The sequence below is a fragment of the Rattus norvegicus genome, chromosome 6 (genome assembly GCF_021556685.1).
Source record: "Rattus norvegicus strain SHRSP/BbbUtx chromosome 6, alternate assembly SHRSP_T2T, whole genome shotgun sequence".
NCBI lineage: Eukaryota > Metazoa > Chordata > Mammalia > Rodentia > Muridae > Rattus > Rattus norvegicus.
Genome location: NC_141539.1, coordinates 81,326,527 through 81,351,553, shown reverse-complemented (window position 1 = coordinate 81,351,553; position 25,027 = coordinate 81,326,527). Strand labels below are relative to the sequence as shown.

Here is a 25,027-nt window from a genome sequence, read left to right as displayed (position 1 = left end):
ACAGCCCAGGGACCTATGGTAAAACCAAACAATACTGGTCTAAAAAAAACTGTGTTGAAATGATCCTGAGGACATTCTGTTATATTCATAGAAAGTGCCCTGCCCAGTAGCAGATGGGAGAAAATAAGGAGACCTACGGCCAGATCACATGCAGAGAGTGAGAGACCTGGGGACAATCAGCTCTAAAGGGGATGTCTCCATCAACTCCATCCCCTCAGAGCTCAAGGGACCAAAAGAAAGCGGAGGCAGAAAGCATGTAAGAGCCATAGGAGACGGTGGACACCAGGAAACAACATGACCAAAACTCACATGAGCACACAGACCAGAGGGAGCCCACATGAGCACACAGACCAGAGGGAGCCCGTGCAGGACCTGCACGGGTCGGACCAGGTCCACGGTGCGTGCTTTATGTCTTCCAGTTCAGAGGTTGTTTTTTCCAAGTGTTTGAATGAGTAGGTTTCTGTATCTTGTGACTTCTCTTGTGCTCTTTTCCTTCTGTTCGCTTGTTTTGTCTAATTCTAATATATTAATTTCTATTTTATCTTATCTTACCATATTATATCATATCATATTGTATTACTATGCCTTAGAAGCTTGTTTGCTTTCTAATGAGGGACTGAAAGGGAATGGATCCAGATGGGAAATGAGATGTGGAGGAACTGGGAGGAGTAAAGGGGTAGGGGACTGTAATCAATATATTATGTAAGAAAAAAAACCTATTTTCAATAAAAGGAGAAACAAAGAAGATGGTGGAGCCTTGTTGGAGTAGGTGTATGATTCAGGGTCGGCTCTGAGATTTCAAGAGAGATTTCAGGCCCAGTGGTCTCTGCTTGCTGCCCGTGGATCAAGATGTAAAGCTCTGAGCTACTGCTCCAGCACCATGCCTGCCTGCTGCTCTGCTCCCTGCAGTGGTGATAACAGACTCACCCTCTCAAACTGTTAAGTTAGATACCAGGTAAATACTTGCTTTTCCAAGAGTTGCCTTGGTCATGGTGTCTCCACAGCAATACTCTAAGACACCTGCCCTTTCACCAGCCCCTTCATTTAATCTCCCTAATCTAGTCTCTCCTTTATCTGTTAATTTATATTCTATGTCTCTTTCCATGAAAGAGCCTTCCTGTTTCTGGTCCCTTATGAACTACCTAGACTATGTGGATATTTTAAAGGAAACACACATATCTAAATTAAAAGCTAATATCAACATATTATTGAAAACATGCAACATTTTGTCTGTGTCTGGGTTACTTATTTCAATGATTACTTCTAGCTCCATCCAATGATCTGTGATTTTCATTTTCCTTAAAAAGTTAATGTTATTCCATTGTGTCAATATGCCACATCCAATATCTATTCATAGCTGGCCAACATCTGGGCTTTCCCCTATTTCTAGCTATCAGGAATAGAGCAGGGATGAGCAGGGATGAGCAAGAACCCCTGCAGCAAAATGCAGTCTTTTGGGTATATGCCTAAACGCGCGAGAGGTACAACCTGGGGTAGATCGGTTTCCAGCTTTTGGGGAAGCCTCCTCAGTGGTCTCTCCATAGTGACTGTACCAGGTTTCACCATCAACAGCCATCATTAAGTGTTAGCTTTCTTCACATCCTCACCACCATGGGCTGTCATCTGTTTTACTGATTTCGGCTATTCTGAGTGGGGTAAGATGAAATCTAGGAGAAGTTATAACTTGCGTATCCCGACGGCGAAGGATGTCTAACAGAAGGCAGTTCCAGTGACTTTCAGAGTTATTTCTGTAAGACCAGTGTGTGACTAACTGCAAAATGTAGAAACGGTAGGCGTGGAAAGTGTATCTTCACAGCAGCATTTGTTAACTCTTTATTTAGACTTAGGCTATGCAACTCAGATTTAGGCAGTTCTAAGGTGATTATTTATTTATTTATTTATTTATTTATTTATTTATTTATTTATTTATTCACACTCCAGATTTTATTCCCCTCCCAGTCCACCCTCCGATGGTTACACATTCCATATGTCCCCCATCTCAGTTGTGAGTTGCTGGAGATGGGTAATAGAAGCTAAATCTGTATTTATTAGTGAATAAATCAAATGATTCTAATGCTGGTTATAATTAAGAGTAGAATGAAAACCAAACAAATACTGCAATATTCACTGTGCAATTCAAACCACAGAAAGTGGGACAGCAAGATATCCTCCATTGCCATTGGGGTCTGCCTACCTGCACACCAACCTATAGACCCTGACTACAATTGTGCAGGCAAACATGTGGCATTTTATGTGTGGCAGTTTTCTACAAGTCTATAATGAAGTACTACACTCTGGATGGTTTAAAAAACAATTAGGGACACAAGAAGTCTGAAATCAGGTGTCAGTGGGCTACACTCTCTGTGCTGTTGTCTTTCCCAGACAAACTCAGTGCTGGCATTCTGAGGGCAGTCTACATGGCTGTCCTCTGCCCATATGTCTTCATGAGGAGTCTCTTTGGTGTCTCTGATTCTGTACAAACTTCTTTCTTATAAAACACCTGTCATGCTGAATCAAAGCTCACCTGAAAGACCTCATTTTCACTTTTTCCCTCTGTAATGACCCTACTTCAAATAAAGTCACATTAAAAAGTTATGGAAGTTCAGCCTGGTTTTGCAGGGAGGAACATAATTCAATCCATAGAAATAAACAACCACTGCAGATGTCCTGTATATCTGAAGTCAGGGTTTCTTGGTTTTTTGCTAGGAAAGTATTAGAATTTCTTTTTCAAGAACTCTCATGGAGGTGCAGTGTTTCCTACAATCCTGAATACAGGTAACAAAAGCAGTGTTTGAGCCGTCGGTGCTGACAGCAATGACTGGCATTTTTATTCCATAGCACTTGCAATTACCTCCTGAACAGCATTCATAAGCACCTCTAAAAAGATTGTAGTTATTAATACATGCACTGCTAGGCTTGCTGCTACTTAATGTGTTAATAACGAAGCACACACATATATCATGACACAGTACTTGCACTATTGCACATGACTTACATTTTGTTTTGATTTAATTGCATTTTAGGCATTTGACTATGTTAGTTTGAGAAAAATACAGTGAAAGATTAATCCAATAGTCTCAATGGATTTTCACACTTCACACTTAAGGTAGTCAGTTGTAGACTAAGTATTCAAGAATCATACAGGACATAGTATATTAAACTATTTCTTTTACCATAGTCCACCAAGTTCCCATATTTTACATATAATCTAAAATACATCTCTCATACACTACTCAGAAACCTGAAACAAAAGTATCATAAAACAATTATTGATTCTTATTGTATAGTATGCATTCTGATATTTTCCTTTTAATATAAAATGTTAATTTTAACTACGAGATTTATTTCTATAACTAGTCCTAGAATGAAAATGAAATAATTTTGTTAAGTATCTTTGGTGACATTTTTTCTCATAGCATATTATAAAAGGTGAAATCTGAAAAAAGTGAAAGCTGATAATATATGATATATAACATATTTATACATACACACACACACACACACACACACACATATATATATATATATACACACACAGACACACACACACACATACACCACATACCACATAATTTTAGATGTGGCATTTAGATGAGCAAATATTTCAACTGACCAGGTATCACTTAGACAACTGGTTATATAAATGGATGTAAATTTTAATGGTGTAAACGTAAATTTTACTAAACATAGAAACAAAGAGTTAAAAATATTTTAGGTAATTTATAAATTATAAAAATCCTTTAAATCCTTAGAGCTTAATTTCATTGACAAATTCTTCACTCCCAATTACAATATCAGGTACAGGAGTTTCTCAAAAAAATATTTACTTGAAGTATAAAGTGTTTTACCTGTAGTAAACTCGTAATGTCTGGATTTCTTCTTCCAGCCTTTTGTACTGTTCAATTGCAGTTTCTCTGGCTTGCTGCATTGATAATAATTTTGCCTGCAAGTAATTGTTTTAAAACTGGGTATTAATTTTGGTATGTTAAAATACAGGATGGAGTATGACTGCTAGTTAAACCTTTTTGGTAGTTTAAAATTCTAGCCAGATTTTTCGCAGACTCAATTTCCCACAAAGTAGTCCGATTACATTGGAAACAGGAATACTGAAGACACACATGTCGTAAGTAGGCTAACTTTGCTAGTTACTGAACTTCAACTTCATTTTATCTGCGCTATCAGGTTATGCCTTTCTGCAATGTTTAACTTTATACACATGATTCAGAATGTAGAACATAGGTTCAGAGAGGCATCCGGAGTGGAGATAAGCCCAGCGCGCATTTCACACACACTTTAATGTGGCGCCGCTGCCTGCTCGCGCTAGATTTTCTTTTAACTTTATTAACAGTAAAACTCAGGAAATTTTAAGCATGTTGTCAAGCCATCTTTGATACACAAAACTGTGACCTGATTCTTACAGATAGAAGTTAACCCTGTCAACTCCTTTTCTGCAAGGGAAAACTTCCTCCTACAAGTGCAGTGACAGAAACTTTCTTTGTTAGAGACACTTTGCTAAAAGAATAGGCAATTAAGTCTACAAAATTTTAAATCCAGTTTAACTTATAAAGTATAATTGTTATAGATATTAATGAGAACTATGGCATTTTCATGCATATATACATTGTGTGATATATGAGAAAAAGAAACTTTTACCATTTATTATAGATTTATCAGTTTTTTGTGGTATAAACTTTTCTTTATTGGTTATTTTATTTATTTACATTTCAAATCCTATCCCCCTTCTGAGTTTCCCCTCCACAAACCCCCTATCCCCTCCCCTTCCCCCTGCTTCTATGACGGTGCTCCCCTGCCCACTCACTCCCACCTCAGTGCCCTAGCTTTCCTCTACACTGGGTCATTGAGCCTCCACAGGGCCAAGGGCCTTCCCGCCCATTGATGCCTGACAAGGCCCATCCTCTGCTACATATGCGGCTGGAGCCATGGGTCGCTCCATGTGTACTCTTTGGTTGGTGGTTTAGTCCCCAGGAGCTCTGGGTATCTGGTTGGTTGATACTGTTGTTCTTCCTATGGGGTTGCAAACCCCTTCAGCTCCTTCAGTCCTTTCCTAACTCCTCCATTGGGGTCCCCATGCTCAGTCCAATGGCTGGCTGCATAAACTTTTAAGGTATTTCCTCCTAGCTTTTTGGAGTAAATTGTTACTTGCATTTTCATTTTGGTAGGGCTCAAAGTCCTAGTTTTAAAATAGTTACACATGTTGCCACCATCATTTTCACACGTTTTAAGAAATGCCAAGAAGAGTTTAACATTACTTATAAAATAGGGTACTAGTATGACAAGTTTTCATACTGTTTATTTAAAATTCAATTTACATGAAAACATTGTCTTTCAGTTTAAATGGCCTTTGACAGCTAACATGCAATTGTTTCAAACCTGAAAACTACACTGTCGATAATTAAAAGTAATTTAAAGTCTGGAGCCAGAGGATCAGCATCTTGCTGAATGCATAAGATTTCAGTGGAATTAGTTTCTTGCATAAGAATGTAGTAAATAGGAAAATAATAAAAACCCAATTATGAGAAAATTAATTAGTGTAATGAAAATGAACACTAGATAATGCAACTTTTCTATTTTAATAATGGAAAATTATAAAAGCATGGAGCAGCCTGGATATTTGCATATAAGTTTAGGTACAAGATATTAGTTTGTTTTCTATCTGGGCTAAGAAATTGTAACAGAGTTACTCTGTAATTAAATTTAAGATGTTAGAATGATTGCTTTAATTTTCTGAATTTCATAACTACAGGTAAGATATCCCTTCTAACTAGGAAAAGACACTCAAAATAAACTCTTGTTTGCATATTAAAAATGTTTTCTCCTTTAGTTATATCCTTATAGATGCTTCATAGTTTGTATTTTTTTTATCTTTTGTACTTATAGTCTTATTTTTAGGTAAAATTTCATAAAAGTAAAACATATATGTAACATCCAATAACTATACATATAGTTTTTTTCAAACTAGGCTTATGGAATTATAATTACAGACAATGAAACGCAATGATTTGTATTCTATTATCTGTATTTTTTTTTTTTTGGAGCTGGGGACCGAACCCAGGGCCTTGCGCTTCCTAGGTAAGCGCTCTACCACTGAGCTAAATCCCCAGCCCCCTATTATCTGTATTTTTTATAATTTGAGACAGAGTAAGAAATCTGTAGGACAGATCATACTGGAACACACTGTGTAGCCCATGTCTGGGACTTAAAGTAACTTTTTTTCCAGCTTTCCAACTGCTGCCATTACAGGCATGAGCCACCTGGTCATTTCTGTACACTGTAACACACACATGCACACACACACACACACACACACGCACTCACATGCACACACATACATATACACACACACACGTACGCGCGCGCGCACACACACACACACACACACACACACACACACACAGCATTGCAGTCAAGGTATAAAACATTTCCATTATCTTCAAATGTCTCTCTGTACATCAGTGAGTCCCTAACCTTCGTTTATACTTATCCTCTGCTTTATAGCCTTACTTTCTCTGGAATATTATGTAAAAGAAACTAGCTCTTATTTTACTTAATGCACTTTGAGATTTGTTTATGTTATTGTACATACCAGTTGTTTGTTCTTTTATAATCATGAACAACGCTATGTTGAGAATTACAAAGTGAATATCTACTCACCAGCTGAGCAACATTTTGCTTTAGTTTTAGAAGCTATTAATACAGTCACTATAAATATCTGCAGTATATATCATTTTCATTTTTCTTGAGTATCTAACTGCTCAGACATAGATTTATGGTCCTATGATATGTATATTTATATATTTTAGGAAGAAATTCCAAAACTTGATGGTTTCACTGAAATAATACTCAGGGTTCAGTCTTAGAAGGATATCACCTAATGCATTCCTGTTCTGGAAGTGGATGGTTAAAGTGCTTACAGACATTACCACAGTTTGTCCTTGCAACCTGCCTATAGAATAGTCCTCACTATTTCCCAGTGAAGCATGAATCACATGATCATTAGGTAAAAGAATTACTGACAGCCAGATTCATCATAATGCATCTTCTGCATTCTGTGTCCTTTCGTCACACCTGAAATAATAATGATAAAGATTGGCTGCCTAGTGCTAAAGTTTATACCTCCTCTGAGTATTGTGGTTGGAAGGGACAGCTTTTTGAACTGGTACTACGTTAGAAAGGAACTATGCTGTTTTAGTAAGTCTTATCTAGCAATTCAGAAGGACAAAGGCAGGATTATACTGTTCACAGAACTGAGCGATATTTACTGTTGCTACTGTGGATAACAATCGTTATCTTATTTTCAAATCTTTTATGTTTGCTTTCAATGTGTTTTTAATAGTTATAGTCTGAAACGGTTCAGCTTTCCCTCAGTATCACCAAGATGATTAATTCTCTTTAGACAGAGCAGAGGCAGTTGATTGTCTTCATGATATCTGCTAAATAAAGGAGCATGGCATGCAAATAAAATGAAGACTCGAGCCACAGATTTGAGAGGCATCTTAGAGGTAATACAGTCCTATTTTTATGATGAGAGAATTTCTGCCATTTCAACATATGCAGAGGAAACAGTTGGAACTTGTCCAAGGCTTCACAACTAATTACAAGAACAGTTGATAGAAATATTCATAAGGCATTGTTCATCTCATATTACAAGACCACATTTGAATATGATGTAATTTAAGTGTATGTTACATTTTTAAAGAGTAATTTTGAAAGAATAGGCATAAATATATTAAACTGTGTTATAGTTATGAACATACCTAGAGACATCTTGCATGTCTTTAAGGATATGTCTAGACAGTTGTTCAAGCAATGACTATAGGACATGCAGGATTTTAGTTCTCAAACTTGTGAGCAGATTTCGAGCTTGGTAGATAACGTGTAACTCTAAATATGGGAAAAAGTAGTGTATAAATTAAAGTCTTATCAAAATGATAAAAGTGAGAAGATTTCCTATACAATCCATCTCAGAAGGACTTACTTGCTCACTACATTGTGTAATGCTTTTTTAGAGCATTTTAGTGGTTATATTTTATACTTATGTCTTGTCCTTTGGTTTACCAAAATGAAGACAATCAAGTCATTCATTCATAAAGAACAGTATATGCACTGCTCAATGACCCATGAGGAGGTCTGATATGAGAGAGGGGCAGGAGATTGTGGTGGAAAAGAAATTATATTATTAACAACTGAAGTTGATCCTTGAGCTATAAGCACAACTCACAGAAACAAGTTAGAAATTTAGAAAAAGTATGCTAGAAACAGAGCCCAGCAAGGTCCATGCAACCAGAGACTGGGAGGGCATCCTGACTCTCTACTGCAAGCATTAGGCAACCTAGTGCTTCATGTGCTCCCACTTTCTCATCTACACAATGGAGTAAGCTAAAATCTATTTGCGAGGTGCTGATACTCATACAATATAATGAAACCTGTGACATACATACAATAGTACACAGCACATAAAAGGTTTCAATGACCTATTGTTGAATCATTAGTAGGACAAAAGCTGCATCATCAATTTGCTGAGTGAGGAGTTGAGTAGAAGTTAATATCTACCACGCAGGAGAAGAAAATAAATGTTCAGCACCACTCTGCCTCAGAAACTTAACACCTTTGCACTCAGAACAAAAAGATGGATGAGCCTCTGTGAGGCCATTTGTGGGTTTTCTTATGAGTCTATGTATCTCTACCAAGAAACCCATTGTTGACCAAGACAGCGCCTACACACCTTTTGTTAGTAATAAACTATGTGCGCTATATTAAGAAATGTAAGGGATAAAAAGACTGCCTTGCTTTCTCAGGCACATGTTACTTCATCCCCTTTCTTGGTTAAACAGCTTCGCTCAAAGCACAATGCTTCAATATTATGAAGTTTATAAAAGACTTAAAGTATAAGACATTATTGAACTTGACACGGTAAGAAATTGAATGCTTTTGTTGAAGAGATAAATGTTATTTCTATCATTTTGGAAGGGAGGAAAATAAGAGAGAATAATATTATTAACTATATGGATATTTTAGAAGCAGGAAAAATGATACAAAAGAAATCCAGGTTTTCCAAATCATAATATTTTACTATAATTTTTTATACATCCATAAGAAAATAAAAATAAGGCCCAGCAAACATTGTTCTATGGAGCCACTTACTTATTCTTACAATGCATCATCATGGTAGCTACTAGTCCCATTTTACACCTGAGACAACTGCTATCTAATTCACAAAAGATCACTAACCACCATGTCACTAGTCCTAAGTGGTGAAACAAGGATTTTGAACTCAGGTGCTCTGAATTCTCCTTCCTCTTAGTCACTATGCTATAAACACTAGGTAAAAATTGGTACTTTGAATTAGATGTTAAGGGAAGAGTTTTGGAGGACAATTCCAATAATCCATCTACAAAGAATTCCTGCCCCTAAGATTCAGGGAATGTTGTGGAAGCCTGGTGAAAAGTGTGTACGAGCTAGAGGACCAGTGAGTTTTCTATGGGAGACTGTGTCTCCTAGAAATATCAGAAGCTATACCCAGAAAGTCTCACACACATGACTTCCCGAATGGAAGCTGAACAAGCACTAAAGCAGTGGACATGCCAAAGGGCATGGAGAAAAGACCACGGGGTCTTAACCCTATAGAAAAATCTACAGCCAACTAAGCAATTCTGAGAGCAGGAGAAATACTTTATCCAGGGAAGAGTACACCAGTTGGTTATCCATTTGATATAAATGGTTTTCCATGAAAACATACATGCAAGTAACATTATACAGACTGATGGTTATATTTGCATATTTAAGCATATATATGCACATACATATACATATATGTGTATAACCACAAATAATAAAAAAGAAGCCATGACTTAGAAAGAGTAAGGAGGGGTTTATGGGAGGGTTTGGACAGTGGAAATGGGGCAATGATGTAATTATAAAAGAAATCATTAAAAACTATGATGTTAATATTAATGATATTAAAGAGTAAAGAATTATTTTACATAAGTTTACACAAAGGAATTGAACTACTTGAGGAAGATTATAAGGCATTTTTTTCTTTTTCGTGCTAGAATTATTTCACTTAACATTAACCCACTCTCCTATCCATGCCTTCACAGATGACAAGACTTGTGGTGAGTAGTATTCCATAATATGGTATATTAACTACTTTCCCTTTATTCATTCATTGGCAGATAGACTTTGTGTATATTTTTGTTTCTTGGCTAGTGTGAGTAACAACACAATTCATGTGAGAGTGCAGATGTCTCTGGCATAATGCTTTTATTCTCACTGGCTATACACCCAGTAGTAATCATGTCCATGTTTATATGCATCATCTTCTGTCTTTTGGATAACTCTCATGTACCCGATGATGAGTAGTGTTGAAGTCAGCTGCTGATGCTTGTGTCCCAACACAGCAAAGTGTCCATTGCATATTTTACTATAAGGTTGTTTTCTTAAGTGGAGTTTATTATGTATTTCAGGTATTATTGACTTCTCAGATGTGTAGTTTCCCTTTTAGTTTTAGTGTGTGGAAACTTTCTTTTCAAATTTTGTGTAAAGATATTTTAAAAGTTTTGTGTTTAACCATTTCTCTTTATGTTATGTCATCCAGTGGAGGACATATCTCTTCTGTCTATCTCTTAGATTTAATGAATACTATTTCATGAAATACTATTCTGGCTTTGTGCTCCTTGGTAATTAGGCATCAGTTCCACTTTGGCCCCTGATACTTCTTGGTTATCCCTCTGAAAGTCATTCTTACTGACATGTACAAAATTACTGAAAGTTCCTAGGTTTCATATATAAAATAGTCATCATTTAATAAGATTTGATATATACAGAAATCTAGAACACATTTTAATCAAGTGCTGTTTATGATCTGTTTACTGCTCTTTGGGGAGTGTGAACCTGGAAGAGAGAGGCCTAAAAATAAGGCAAACTAAAGCCAACTTTATTCAGAGCATCAGACAGTTTATACTCTGAGAGCTCAGAATATTTACAAGAGTAAAGTATACAGTCACAAGGACAAATCTCATGTGGTAAAAAACAAAACATGTTTTCTGTATTGGCATACTAAAAAAATTAACAGTAGCTAATTATTATTTATTTATTTATTTATTTTATTTTTATTAACTTGAGTATTTCTTATATACATTTCGAGTGTTATTCCCTTTCCCTGTTTCCGGGCAAACATCCCCCTCCCCCCTCCCCTTTCTTATCGGTGTTCCCCTCCCCATCCTCCCCCCATTGCCGCCCTCCCCCCAACAATCACGTTCACTGGGGGTTCAGTCTTAGCAGGACCCAGGGCTTCCCCTTCCACTGGTGCTCTTACTAGGATATTCATTGCTACCGATGAGGTCAGAGTCCAGGGTCAGTCCATGTATAGTCTTTAGGTAGTGGCTTAGTCCCTGGAAGCTCTGGTTGCTTAGCATTGTTGTACATATGGGGTCTCGAGCCCCTTCAAGCTCTTCCAGTTCTTTCTCTGATTCCTTCAACGGGGGTCCTATTCTCAGTTCAGTGGTTTGCTGCTGGCATTCGCCTCTGTATTTGCTGTATTCTGGCTGTGTCTCTCAGGAGAGATCTACATCCGGCTCCTGTCAGCCTGCACGTCTTTGCTTCATCCATCTTGTCTAATTGGGTGGCTGTATATGTATGGGCCACATGTGGGGCAGGCTCTCAATGGGTGTTCCTTCAGTCTCTGTTTTAATCTTTGCCTCTCTATTCCTTGCCAAGGGTATTCTTGTTCCCCTTTTAAAGAAGGAGTGAAGCATTCACATTTTGATCATCCGTCTTGAGTTTCATTTGTTCTAGGCATCTAGGGTAATTCAAGCATTTGGGCTAATAGCCACTTATCAATGAGTGCATACCATGTGTGTTTTTCGGTGATTGGGTTACCTCACTCAGGATGATATTTTCCAGTTCCAACCATTTGCCTACGAATTTCATAAAGTCATTGTTTTTGATAGCTGAGTAATATTCCATTGTGTAGATGTACCACATTTTCTGTATCCATTCCTCTGTTGAAGGGCATCTGGGTTCTTTCCAGCTTCTGGCTATTATAAATAAGGCTGCTATGAACATAGTGGAACACGTGTCTTTTTTATATGTTGGGGCATCTTTTGGGTATATACCCAAGAGAGATATAGCTGGATCCTCAGGCAGTTCAATGTCCAATTTTCTGAGGAACCTCCAGACTGATTTCCAGAATGGTTGTACCAGTCTGCAATCCCACCAACAATGGAGGAGTGTTCCTCTTTCTCCACATCCTCGCCAGCATCTGCTGTCACCTGAGTTTTTGATCTTAGCCATTCTCACTGGTGTGAGGTGAAATCTCAGGGTTGTTTTGATTTGCATTTCCCTTATGACTAAAGATGTTGAACATTTCTTTAGGTGTTTCTCAACCATTTGGCATTCCTCAGCTGTGAATTCTTTGCTCTGAACCCCATTTTTTAATAGGGTTATTTGTCTCCCTGCGGTCTAACTTCTTGAGTTCTTTGTATATTTTGGATATAAGGCCTCTATCTGTTGTAGGATTGGTAAAGATCTTTTCCCAATCTGTTGGTTGCCGATTTGTCCTAACCACAGTGTCCTTTGCCTTACAGAAGCTTTGCAGTTTTATGAGATCCCATTTGTCGATTCTTGATCTTAGAGCATAAGCCATTGGTGTTTTGTTCAGGAAATTTTTTCCAGTGCCCATGTGTTCCAGATGCTTCCCTAGTTTTTCTTCTATTAGTTTGAGTGTGTCTGGTTTGATGTGGAGGTCCTTGATCCACTTGGACTTAAGCTTTGTACAGGGTGATAAGCATAGATCGATCTGCATTCTTCTACATGTTGCCCTCCAGTTGAACCAGCACCATTTGCTGAAAATGCTATCTTTTTTCCATTGGATGGTTTTGGCTCCTTTGTCAAAAATCAAGTGACCATAGGTGTGTGGGTTCATTTCTGGGTCTTCAATTCTATTCCATTGGTCTATCTGTCTGTCTCTGTACCAATACCATGCAGTTTTTATCACTATTGCTCTGTAATACTGCTTGAGTTCAGGGATAGTGATTCCCCCTGAAGTCCTTTTATTGTTGAGGATAGTTTTAGCTATCCTGGGTTTTTTGTTATTCCAGATGAATTTGCAAATTGTTCTGTCTAACTCTTTGAAGAATTGGATTGGTATTTTGATGGGGATTGCATTGAATCTGTAGATCGCTTTTGGTAAAATGGCCATTTTTACTATATTAATCCTGCCAATCCATGAGCATGGGAGATCTTCTTCCAAAAGTAACTAATTTTAATGAATAATCTAAAGTCAACTTTCTCCTATTCACTATACCTGTGACACAAAAGCACATTACAAGAACAATTCTATGCGCAGAACTCCATTCTTGGCAGTATTCCATACCCCTCCCCCACCACACACACACACACACACACACACACACACACACACACACACACACATTCTTTTGTAATAGAAGGATATCCAGAGTGGTTTTGATTTGAGATGTTGTAGATAAATACACTTGTCATTTGATGCATGAGTATCCTATAAGTAAGCAAATTATAACCACAATGAATAGTAGATCAGTGAAAGCACTGTGTGTGTAATTCTCTGCTACAAAGAACAGAGATCAATACTATTTACAGTACTTTTAGTTACATTATTATATTGATCAGAAAAATCTAGAGAATAGCATGAAAAGAGACCCATATATTTAGTAGTTCAGGTATCTTATAGAATGAAAATCCACATTTGACTTTAATAGAAATACAAACATTATTATATCCTCTGCAAATGGGAAGTAATTTAAATCCCGCCCCCCCAAATTAAAGACCATCCATTCTCCACATGAATGAATGAATGTATTATGGTCTGAAGGTCCAGTCATAAATGCATAAATGCAAAATCACTAGTGAGGTAACTTGTCCCTTGGTGCATAAAGACCATCCCTTGGCCCCAGGTAGGCAGACTTGACTCCTGATGTTCTGGCCTCATATCTTCAGCTGGAGGTGTGCTATCTTTCTGGTTACTTTCACTATCTCTTTGCTCTTGACCAGTATCCTTGATAGACTGCGGCTGAAGAAGCCAAAGGGAAATCTGTAATGTTTCCCCAAATCCATCTACAATGACACGTACATATCCCTTCCCAATTTTCTTCTGGAGAAGTAAAAATAGGGCAGGTTAATGTGTCAGCTTGCTTATTTCCTTCTGTAATAAAACCATGGAGGTTAGAGTGGGCACAAGTATAAGTCTATTGCCGGGACTGACCCTACAACACAAGAAACTGAAAGGACATTAAAGGGTTTATGAATTAGCCAAAATAGATGACTCAGAATAGCCAGTTCCACCCATCTCGCTGGAGAAGTAGATTGATGAAGGTCTGGACCATGCGACCTTTCCTATACCCTAGGTGAACCACTAACAAAAGATGTATCTGCCTGTGGAATGAGAAAAGGTTGGACAAATTTTGTAATCACAATTTCAGTTCCAATGAGAACATCCCATAGCTTGACAGCTGGATAATGAGTTCCTATCCTTCCACAGTAACCTGCTAACGAAACTGGGAAATCATAGATTCCATACCACTCCTAAAAATGGGTTGTCAGGTAAGGTTAGTACACAAACATCAAACCCATACAACTGTTGACTTCAGGTCCTCCCTGATTTACTAATTGAGCAAGAAGAGTAGTGTGAGCAGTTAGTAATTTATGGCCCATATGCTGAAAACAGGTCCATCCCAAAGGTTTACCTTTCTGTGCATCCCATGGGGAAGGCAATATAGTGAGGAAGTAAGTAAGTTTAAATGACGTGACAGACCCACAAGGATCTAACACAGCTTCTGTTGGTCAGGACTCAAATAGCTGTAGTTCTTTTCTTGCCCCTTGAGATAATATATGAGTACCTTTCTAGAGTTTTAAACAGATTGGTTAGTACATATTTAAGCATAAACAAATTACTTTCTCTGCTGTGCCCAAGAATGCTTAGCTTGAAGACGTAGTAAATCGTCACCAAGAAGTAAATATGATTCAAAACTAGATTGATATAAAATTCCTCACCTCCTGCTTCAGGGCCATTTTCAGGCAACACATACCTAAAGGAGGTTTTTGTTAGGGAGCTGAAGGAACTGTCACCAGCACAGTTATCTGTGGTGCTGTTTTTACTTTTAATTTTGCCTGAATGGAGACTATCTGTTTTTTTGCCTTTTTTACTAATGTTAAAGTTTATCCAGTTTATATTCATTCAAGAAATTATCTCCTTTCCTTATGGCTGATATCCTCCTTATCTTTCCTACGCATTTTGATAACTTTCCAAGTCAATGCACAAGTGACCCAAGTTGAACAGGGATCTTTCCCCCTTGTTATTGCTACCTTTTCACTATTCTTTACGATTCTATCCCATGGTTCAGCTAAAGTCCCTTCTTCTGGAAGCCGTTCTTTAAAATAAAATCATGTACAAGCTTGGCACAGGCAAAGGCTTCCATGGATTCTGCCCCTCGTGCTCAGCCCTCATTCTCCTATGTCACAACTGACTTCAGGCCCCTGCTTCCTGGTACCACTTTGTTTACTGCTCTAGTTGGTGTTGTGAACCTGGGAGAGTGGGGGCCGAAAATAAGACGGACTAAAGTCTCATGCAGTAGCCAACTTTATTCAGAGCAACCGACAATTTATACTGAAGAAGAGTCACCTGCGTGAAGTGTACAACTCACGAGGACAAAACCCATGTTTTCCCACAGCGGCATATGAACAAGCAACAATAGCCAGCTGTGAGGAATAATCTAAAGTGAATGCACTCCTACCCAGTACAGCTGGAAGAGGCAGAAAAGCACATTCCAAGAACAATTCCGTGGTTTGGAAGAACTGAGGTCACAAGGCTCTTTTGAGTTTTTTTATTTTTTTGGAGTTTTCTCACAAGCACTGAGAAAACTCCTCCCAGGACTCCATTTCTGCAGTGTGTTCTGATAATGATCCTCAGTGAGTGTCTATTAATAAATTTCTTTCTAACTACAGCACCTATTCTTGAAATTAATTTTCTCAAGAAAAGAATAGCGTGTGTGTGTGTGTATGTGTGTGTGTGTGTGTGTGTGCACGCATGTGTGTACGTGTGCGTGTGTGTAAAGTACAGGCCAGAGCATGGGTTCCTAGCTGGGAGTGTAGCTTAGTGGTAGAGTGAATGCTTAGTATGTAGGTTCCCAGCAAAGCCCATTGTCTCCTCTCATGTCAGGAAACACTCCTTCCACTAAGCTCTGTGGTGCCACCTAAGAATATGAGCACACAGAGAAAATTAAAGACTTACTTAAACTCAAGAAACAAAGTGTCCCAGATGACTTATCTTCTCTTCTACGTTTCCGTCACAAACATTTCTCTACATGTAGTACCCTTCTATTTAGTTAGCCAATAGGTTTGTTTATTTGCTTAGGATCCTGTATGTTTCTGTACTGCATCTATTGTGCACCTCCTTACCTGAACACCTGCTGAACTAAGAGTCTTGCCAGCAAAAAAAATTGAAATTATGCAATCTGCAATTCAGTCCATGGCAAGCACTAGTGTTGAATTTCTTTTCTAGCTTTCAACATCAATTACTGAACAGTCTGCATAGAAATATTGCCAAGTGAAGTCGCTTGTGACACAGGGTAAGCAGGTGAGCATGACTATCACCTCAGCTCAGGACTTTTCAGGCGCTCACAGTAAGAACATAATCACTGCCATGTAACTGACCAGAACATTCTCGAATTCACCAAGGTGGTGAAGGGAAAACCAACCTGACTATGAGATCTCTAATAAATATGGACTTCGCATTATTCAGACAGCTTCCCCTGCCCCGCCTCTGTGTGTGTGTGTGTGTGTGTGTGTGTGTGTGTGTGTGTGTGTGTGTATTTCAAATAAAACATAAAATGGCTACTGAAAATTTTTGGTATGTAACTAATACAAATTACAAAAGCATAAATATAAAGTTGTATGGCCAAGAATATATTAAATATATATCATACTGAACTAGACCACAACTAAGAGTATTAAAGTATTAAGACAACAAATACTAATGTATAATCCTTTTAATTGCAAAATAGTTTTATCCACATGTTAAGGTCCAAACCAAAAAATTTCTATTCACAATCATTGTAAAGACCAACCAGAAGTTCTCAAAGATTTCTGACTTAAATATATCTTCGAAAAAATCAATTCAGATCTTAAAGAACAGGAGGTAAAGCAGGCTTCACAAACACACTAAATGTTTTCTCAAAAACTTCGAGTTGACATAAAGGCATTGAAATAAGTAAGGCCATGTTTTTAGGAGATGGCAACTTATACAGAAGAAAACAGAGCTGGCTTCAGCTAACTTCATGTTAGTTAACATATAATTTAAAACAGTCATTTGTAGAGAAATTCAGTTTCTCAATATGTAAATTGTTTGGAAGTTGTGCATGTGAGGGCAATAAGGAATTCTCTCTCCCTGTCTTCTTTTGGATGCTCACACAGCAGCACAGCCCAGGGCGCGCTGCTGCAGATTTTAACTGTTGTACGGAACTACTCAAAATGCTTTTGATCCGTTTTATCTTCTAAGTTAGCAAAGAAATGTTGCAATAAGAAACACCAACAAAGATCTGGAAAAGCTAAGCTCTGGATTACCATATTGTGTGCTCCTGGCATTCAATGCTTCATACAAAGGCAGTGGTGTTCAAAGTAAGAAAAGAAATAGAAGGAGGAGAGAAAAAAGGAAGCTGGTCTCAGAAAGTGCAGAGCACCAAGTAAATGATACTCTCCTACATCACTTCTTTTTCACAGACTGGATGTTAGAAGAGCTGCAGCAATTAGGCCTTTGTTAATTACCAGCTGTTGAAACAGATGTGTTGACTATCCGTATTAGTTAACAGCTGGGTGAGGAGAACAATTGATGCTCCCTAAAACCAACAGCCAGCTGCTCTTCAGTAATTATCTCCAATTAATAATACAGGTGATAACAGCAAAAAGCTCCCATCCCTCTCCTTCAATAACTTTTTCAGTTTCAATAACCATGGCTTTATCATTACGCAGTGATGGGTAATACATTTACTACAGTAAGTGAGGTCGGTATATTGGAGTTGCATTAACTCCACAGTAGTTTCCATTATGCAATTTCTGCAGAAGGAATCAGACAAGTGCTAAAAGTAGAAGCAGACATTCTGTAGGCTTTTATTTATCATATTTCAAATGTCACTGCCAACTTACTTTTCTCTGGTACTAACAATAACAGCTAAGCACTTAAGTTCTTTGAAAAAGAGAAGCATAGCTAAAGTCTGTTCGTTTTGATTTGCAGGCATTGTCACCATTGATGGGTTATATTTGGTTCGCCGAAGCAATATATTTTCTCTTGGTTTACCTAAATATCAGTGAGTTGTTCTCTGCCTTATATTTCCTAGGTGACTGGAGGAAACAATTTTACCAAACTGAAGATTTTTATCTCAGAGCAGTAAACATCACATGTATACTAAGCGATCAGTAAGACAAACAAACAACCAAGAAATCAAGAAACACACTTTAGTTTTATAAACATCACCTTATCATGTGTAATACTCAGGTTTCTAATTGTAATATTAAAGTAAATATTCCAATAAATCAGACCAAAATCCTGCAATGATTACTTACTTTAAAATTATATTTTCTATTTCCTTCATTTGAGATGTTTCTATCGAAACCTTACTTACTAGAAATGTAAGACAATGATGTAAAGACGCAGGCAAACCGTCTCGATCCTGTGGAGGTGTCTACAGGAATTCACAACCGTTATCTATTCACTAATTAAAGAACACTTAAAGATACTGCCTTTCTGAAAACAAGGATTAGAGCTGGCTGAATAACCCCCTTTCACAACCCTTCCTTGTGGCTCTCTTGGGTCATCATGAGCAGCTTGTTCTTCCAGAATTAAATAGAAAAGCCTGCTGACTACCAGCTCTGAGTGCCCCAGTTAGGCATCAGGACGATTAATAGGGACAGAAACTTTAAATAACATGTAAATAAATCGTCCCAGTACAAGTGGCTGTAACAAAAACGTGAACAGAGACAAACTTTCTAAAGCAATATTATTTATGTTGCTACTTGGGTTGTATTGATGCTTGCTATAGAATCCATTAGTTAAAAACTCTTACTACATTTTATATAGTTGCTTCTAAAGTGAAATTGTATGCATACACAATTACAAAGTAAGACAGAAGTGGACATACAAAAAAATAGCCATTTCTACAAAAGTAACTTTGAAGGAGAATATGTAATAAGATTCTGTAATTACACGGAATCACAATACGTGAAGGCTAATAAAGTGCATAATGAGAAAGCAAATGCTAATTTTCCTTAAAAATCTCTATTGTCCAACTATTTCTCAGTTCTACATAAAGAGCTATCTCTCAGCACAGTAGCAGGCAGAACAGCTAACTGGCTTCTGCCCATCATTGCAGTCAGCGCTTCCTTCCCATTGGCTAGAAAACTGCAGCAGAACCAGGCAACAGAGCAGCCAGCCAGGCTTCTCTGGTTTGTGGAATGAACAGGTTGTGGTAACCACTCAACGAGCCCTCACTCCATCCATGCACAGCTTCTGCTGGAGTAGAGGTCAGCCCTCTTTTATCCTAGGAGACCCGAGCAGGGGAAGCAGAAGTGAAACCTCTTCTGAAAGCACAGTTCCTAGGTTCTCTCCTGTTTAAAATCACCCAGGAAGTGTATGTCCTTTCTTTTCTACGAAACATGGGAATCAATATATACATAGTAAACATCTGGCTGCAATACAACTCCTCGAAAAGAGTCCTTTTAAAAAATAAAAAAATGATTAAGTCTAACCCAGAATGGGACCCAGGTATTCCTAAGTGCTTTTCATAACAATTTCAATGTATTTCAGCGTAAGAATTTTACTCCATGTTCACTGTCCTGAGGTAATCACCTGTACTGTATCAGTGAGCCTATATCCCTACAGTTGAGCATGCCTTTCCTATGGGGTCACAGACACACTCATAAACTTCTCATTGCACCTCCTTCTGTATTAACAGAATTTAGTTTCATCTGCAGTTTCCCTCCTTCATTTTACCGAGCAGGCATCTGAAACAGGCATTTTCTAAATGTCTACTCCTTGGGCCTATCCTTATGAGATGGCACTGGTTCCCTGAGCACAGCTGAGAGCTGACACATCTGGGCAGTGGTGGTAAGAGAACAAGTAGCTCAGAGTCTTCACAGGGCAGATTAGCACCACCACTACAGCAGGGCCATTAACCATATAGGAAGCCTTCCAAGATCAAACAGGACCAGGAGACCTCACACAATCAGGGAAAGATAAGCCCCAATCTGACGCTTCCTCCTCTATTATTCCGACTTTTAAAAGGTGTATTTGTTTTACTTCTATAAGAAATACTCCTCCTTTTAGACCATAGCACAGACTGCACAGGGAATTAGCATTGGAACCACAAAGTGATCACTGAACTTTGACTGTCCGCGCCCATCAGGTCCAGGCTTTGTATTTTCAAATAGCAATCACGTATCTTACTTACACTGTAAAGTTGGCATTTCCTGACAACTCCCCAAACTCACGTGTCTTCATTAATCAAATCCATGTCTCAATGCCATCACCTTTGTAAGTAACATCATAATTTCCCAATAACTCGGCCTTAAAAGCTCGAAGGTACCTTAAACGTCTTCATTTATTATGTTAGGTCAATTCTTGTTACTATCCTCAAGCTTCTCACAATTATTGTTTATTTATTACCCCTAATGTTGTTAAGAGAAGTTCCAATCTTCATCATTTCATTCACAGAACTCATTAACAGCCTACAGCATTTCCTGCCTTCACATGCCTGTATATTTAATTCACTGAAATTATTAAAATGGTTACATATTTTTTATCCAATGCACGTTACCAAGTCACATGACTTCAGGCTAAAATCTTTAGAACCCATCTAATGTTTGCTTCAAGAAAAATAATCTTTGTGCATTTTTCAGTAGCCTGTTCAATAACATCAGAGTTGTCTACAGGATGACCAACTATTACAGTTCCCTTTCTGTTCGCTGATAAAACACTCTGACCAAAGTAACTTGGGGATTAAGGGGTTCATTTAGCTTATTCTTCCAAGATATAGTCCTTAGGAGCAAGAACTGGAAAATCTTTAAGAATAAGATGGAGAGATGTGGCCGACTTCCAGGCTCATACTTAGCTTTCTTACAGACTGAGGATGCCTGCTCAGATAATGACTTTCCCCCCAAGCTGGGAAGAACAAAAGGAAAGTTGGCTAAGAGATATGTTGACCTTAGCAGCTGATTACTTAGCAAGTAGTAATAATTACGTTGTGCTTGGTCTATCAAATTACACGTCAAGTTATAGCAACAGAAATGTACCCTCTTTATAGATAAGTACTTGCATTTGAAATTTGGGACCACAAAACTTCTTGCTCATTTCTATGGAGGTTTTTAATAAATTAGTAGAAATGACAAACAAATCAAAACAACAAAAGCAAACCTCTTGATATCTTCTCCAAATCTACATTACAGCATTCTCATTTATTTAAAATTTTGGAAGACAATACAAACATAGGTTTATCAGTTTCTATTCGGCCCATAGATTTCTCACTGAACAGAGTTAACAGCTCTCATCTGCTCAATGTCTCGTATAATCTGTACACATGTTTGGCAAGTGGTATGATTTGCTTATGTAGAATACTGAGGTTTCAATAATTAAGGTTTATGGTTATTTTACAATTTCCAGGAACACAGGTCAATTACTTAGTAAGGCTTTTTGCTTTGTAAAAATGGAGGTAGGTAGACTTCTTAAACATATGCCTGACATGGACATAAAGGTTAGCTTTAAGTAACAACATGACATCACCTCAGAAGGGAGCCTCAATTACAGATTATTTAATTTGGTTGCCCAACGGTATGTTATGGGAAACTGCCTTAATTAAGCTGAATTATGGAAGAAGACCCATACAGTGTGAGGAGTACCATCCTCTAGGCAGGGGCAATCCTCATTTGCCCAGCATGGAGAAATCTGGCTGAACACGAGCAGCGAGCATGCACGTATTCACCTCAACCTGCTCTTTTCTACGGCTGTGACCAGCTGCAGCATTCTCCTGTCAGTCCTGCCTCTCCGCTAGCATGGACTGTACCCGGGAACTGTGTGACAAACATCCCTTTCTGCTCCAAGTTGTTTTGTCTCAAGGTATTTTTTTATAGCAACAGAAATAAAACTTGGATACTAATGTTGATCACAAAATATACTAAGTTTGGCTTGCTCAAAAGCGAACAAATTTAGAGTATGAGAGAAAAAGAATATTTTTTATATCAAAAATATTAGAACATGTTTTAGCTTTACATGCTTTTCCTTAAATGTGCATAATGAGTACAGATGAAACCATGAGGAATGCAGGATAGGATCCACTGAAGTTGTAGTCTGTAACAAATACTCATGCTGCTGAAAACCTCTCATTACTGTAGAAAGTGAGACTGTTACAAAACTAAGGAAAAAGTCAAGAGTAAAGGACAGCATAATAATTTCCCAGAGCTGTCCCACAATGTCATGAACTGGGAGGATTAAGACAACAGGAATGTATTCTCTTACATTTCCAAAGCTCAGATGTCTGAAATCAAGTTGTTGTCAGGGTTGGTCCTACATAGAAGCTCAGAGGAAAAAAAAAATCTGTTCCATGGCCGTCTCTTGACTTCCGGGAGTTACCAAGAATCCAAAGGTATCCTCTGGCTCAGAGTCAGCACTCCTACCTCTGCTTCCATCATTTAATGGTTTTCCTTCCTTGTGCTTTGGGTGTCTATCTTTTTAAAAATCCCTTTTTATTGTTATCTGGTGTATTATGTACCACACCCACATGACATAGCATGCATGTGGAAGTCAGTGAACAACTTTTGTGTAGGTTAGATGTGTTGGGTCTCTATTTCTACCTTTACGTGTGGTCTGTGATCAAGCTCAAGTTGTCAAGGTTTTTAGTACTGCTTTATTTATCTGAGGACAAATGTTTCTAGGTCGTTATTCGAGATTATGTTGGTTTAGTAAATTAGTGGTTGTGGATTCTCCTCTGGTGGACATGACTTCACTGACACTGCACAGTTACCTAGACCAGTACCAGGCATGGTTTTCCTTTTGTGGACAGGATCTTGAGTCCAATTAAAGAGCCACTGTTTGTCACCAAGGTAAGCAAGCCAATAATGCAGTGGTTTTCAATTTCCCTAATGTTGTGACCCTTTAATACAGTTCCTAATGTTTGGTGACGCCCCCCAAGATCAAATCACTTTTGTTGCTACTTCACACTTGTGATTTTGCTACTTTTATGAATTGTAATGTAAATATATGTGATCCCTAAGGGGACTTGACTCACAGGTTGGAAACTTCTGAACTACGGCTACTGGTCATGGATGTGGTTTGTAGGCATCATAGTTGTGTGGGTCTGCTGGTTGTTCCACCCATGTGAATGGTGCCTTTTGGTCTCATAAAAGCCAGTACTTGGGAGAGAGCATTTAAGTTAGTTCCAGCTCAGGGGTCTCTGGACCCCACTTCTGAAATACATGTTGTCTTCAAAAATACCATTCAAACTGGCTATGTGAACAAAGCCATATCCCTTATGACACTGTCTTTAACCAGAATTTCTTACACTGATTGGCACATCATTGGCAATTGCCTCACTTAAACCCTTACTGCCTTTTATAAATTACCCATGAAGTAAAAACTCCAGAGTTTTGTTTGTATTATTTCAACTTCTTAGTACTTCCCCAAACTGTCTAGTTTTCTGTTGAAATTTCTTCTACTGAGCTCATTATAAATCTCTATATGTCAAGTCAAACAAAAAAAATCTTTGTATTCTTACATTTTAAAAATACCTTCCTATGTATGAGTGTGTCCGTGTGTGTGTGTGTGTGTGTGTGTATGTATGTATGTATGTATGCATGTTTTCAGTGTGTGTGTGCGTCCGTGTGTGTATGTATGTATGCATGCTTTCAGTGTGTGTGTGTCAGTGTGTGTGTGTGTATGTATGCATGTTTTCAGTGTGTGTCCGTGTGTCTGTGTGTTCGTGTCTGTGTGTCCGTGTGTGTGTGTGTGTGTGTGTGTGTGTGTGTGTGTGTGTGTGTGTGTATGCATGTTTTCAGCTCTCTAGTTCCAACATGTAGTTGCTGGAATTGAACTCAGATACTGAGGTTTGGTGCCAGGCACTTTCACCAGCTGAGCGAGCCCCACACTGTTCCTCCTTTTCCTAAGTGACTTGACACTTGTTTCTGAGATACACTGTCCTCGTGGGTCTCGTACTATTTCTCTTTTGATGAGGCCTCTCATCCCCTCTCTACACCAATGCTGGGATGGACATAGGCCTTGAACCTCTTCTTCATCTATATTTTTCTATTAAATAATAAGAACCTTGTCTCATATATAGATATGCACACAGAAATGTAAGCTCCCTAGCGTCATTTCTGAGAACTCCAAACTTGTACATCTAACTCTCACCATGATATGATTACTTACAAGTTTAATGTTTACACCAACACAGCCTGAAAAAGTTAGTTATATTAATTTTTTCTAAATTTTTCCCAATTCAAATTACTACCATTTTCCATGCCAAAGAAAAAAACGTTCATTCTTGACATCTCCTTCTCTCAAGATACCCTCAAAAACTCATCCAACACTATCAGCATTGCTACTGCACACCCCCACACGCAGTGCAAACACATGCAACCATAAATGCTACATCTGTTAATAAGAAACCTGAGCTCACATGAGCCTCACCTATTACAGCAGTTTAATCTAGACCAGTATCATGTCATGCCTCAAAACGAAACCTCTCAAGGACCCGCCCTACCGTCACTCTTACCTACTACACAGTAGCTGGGATTGACGCCACTTATTGACAGGTTCATGTATCTGTGTGATGAATTTCAGTCATTTATACTCCCTGATTTCCCTCTCTCATCTCTCTTCTTCTTCTCCTGGAGGCCTCCTACTTGGTTCATTTCCCAGTCTTCCATGTCCTCCTTTTGTACTGTGCCCACTGTCTTCCATGTCTTCCTTTTGTACTGTGCCCACTGTCTTCCA

The 25,027-nt window shown here is 38.3% G+C and overlaps 1 protein-coding gene across 5 annotated transcripts in view; it reads right to left on the bottom strand.

Annotated features, from left to right (window-relative positions):
• Window positions 1-25,027, bottom strand: part of Mipol1 (mirror-image polydactyly 1) — a 335,792-nt gene that overhangs the window by 89,354 nt on the left and 221,411 nt on the right. For all 5 annotated transcript variants that reach the window (NM_001399384.2, XM_087551904.1, XM_087551903.1 and 2 more), the window contains 1 exon segment: window positions 3,849-3,943. In NM_001399384.2, coding sequence (NP_001386313.1) covers window positions 3,849-3,943 — 95 coding nt within the window.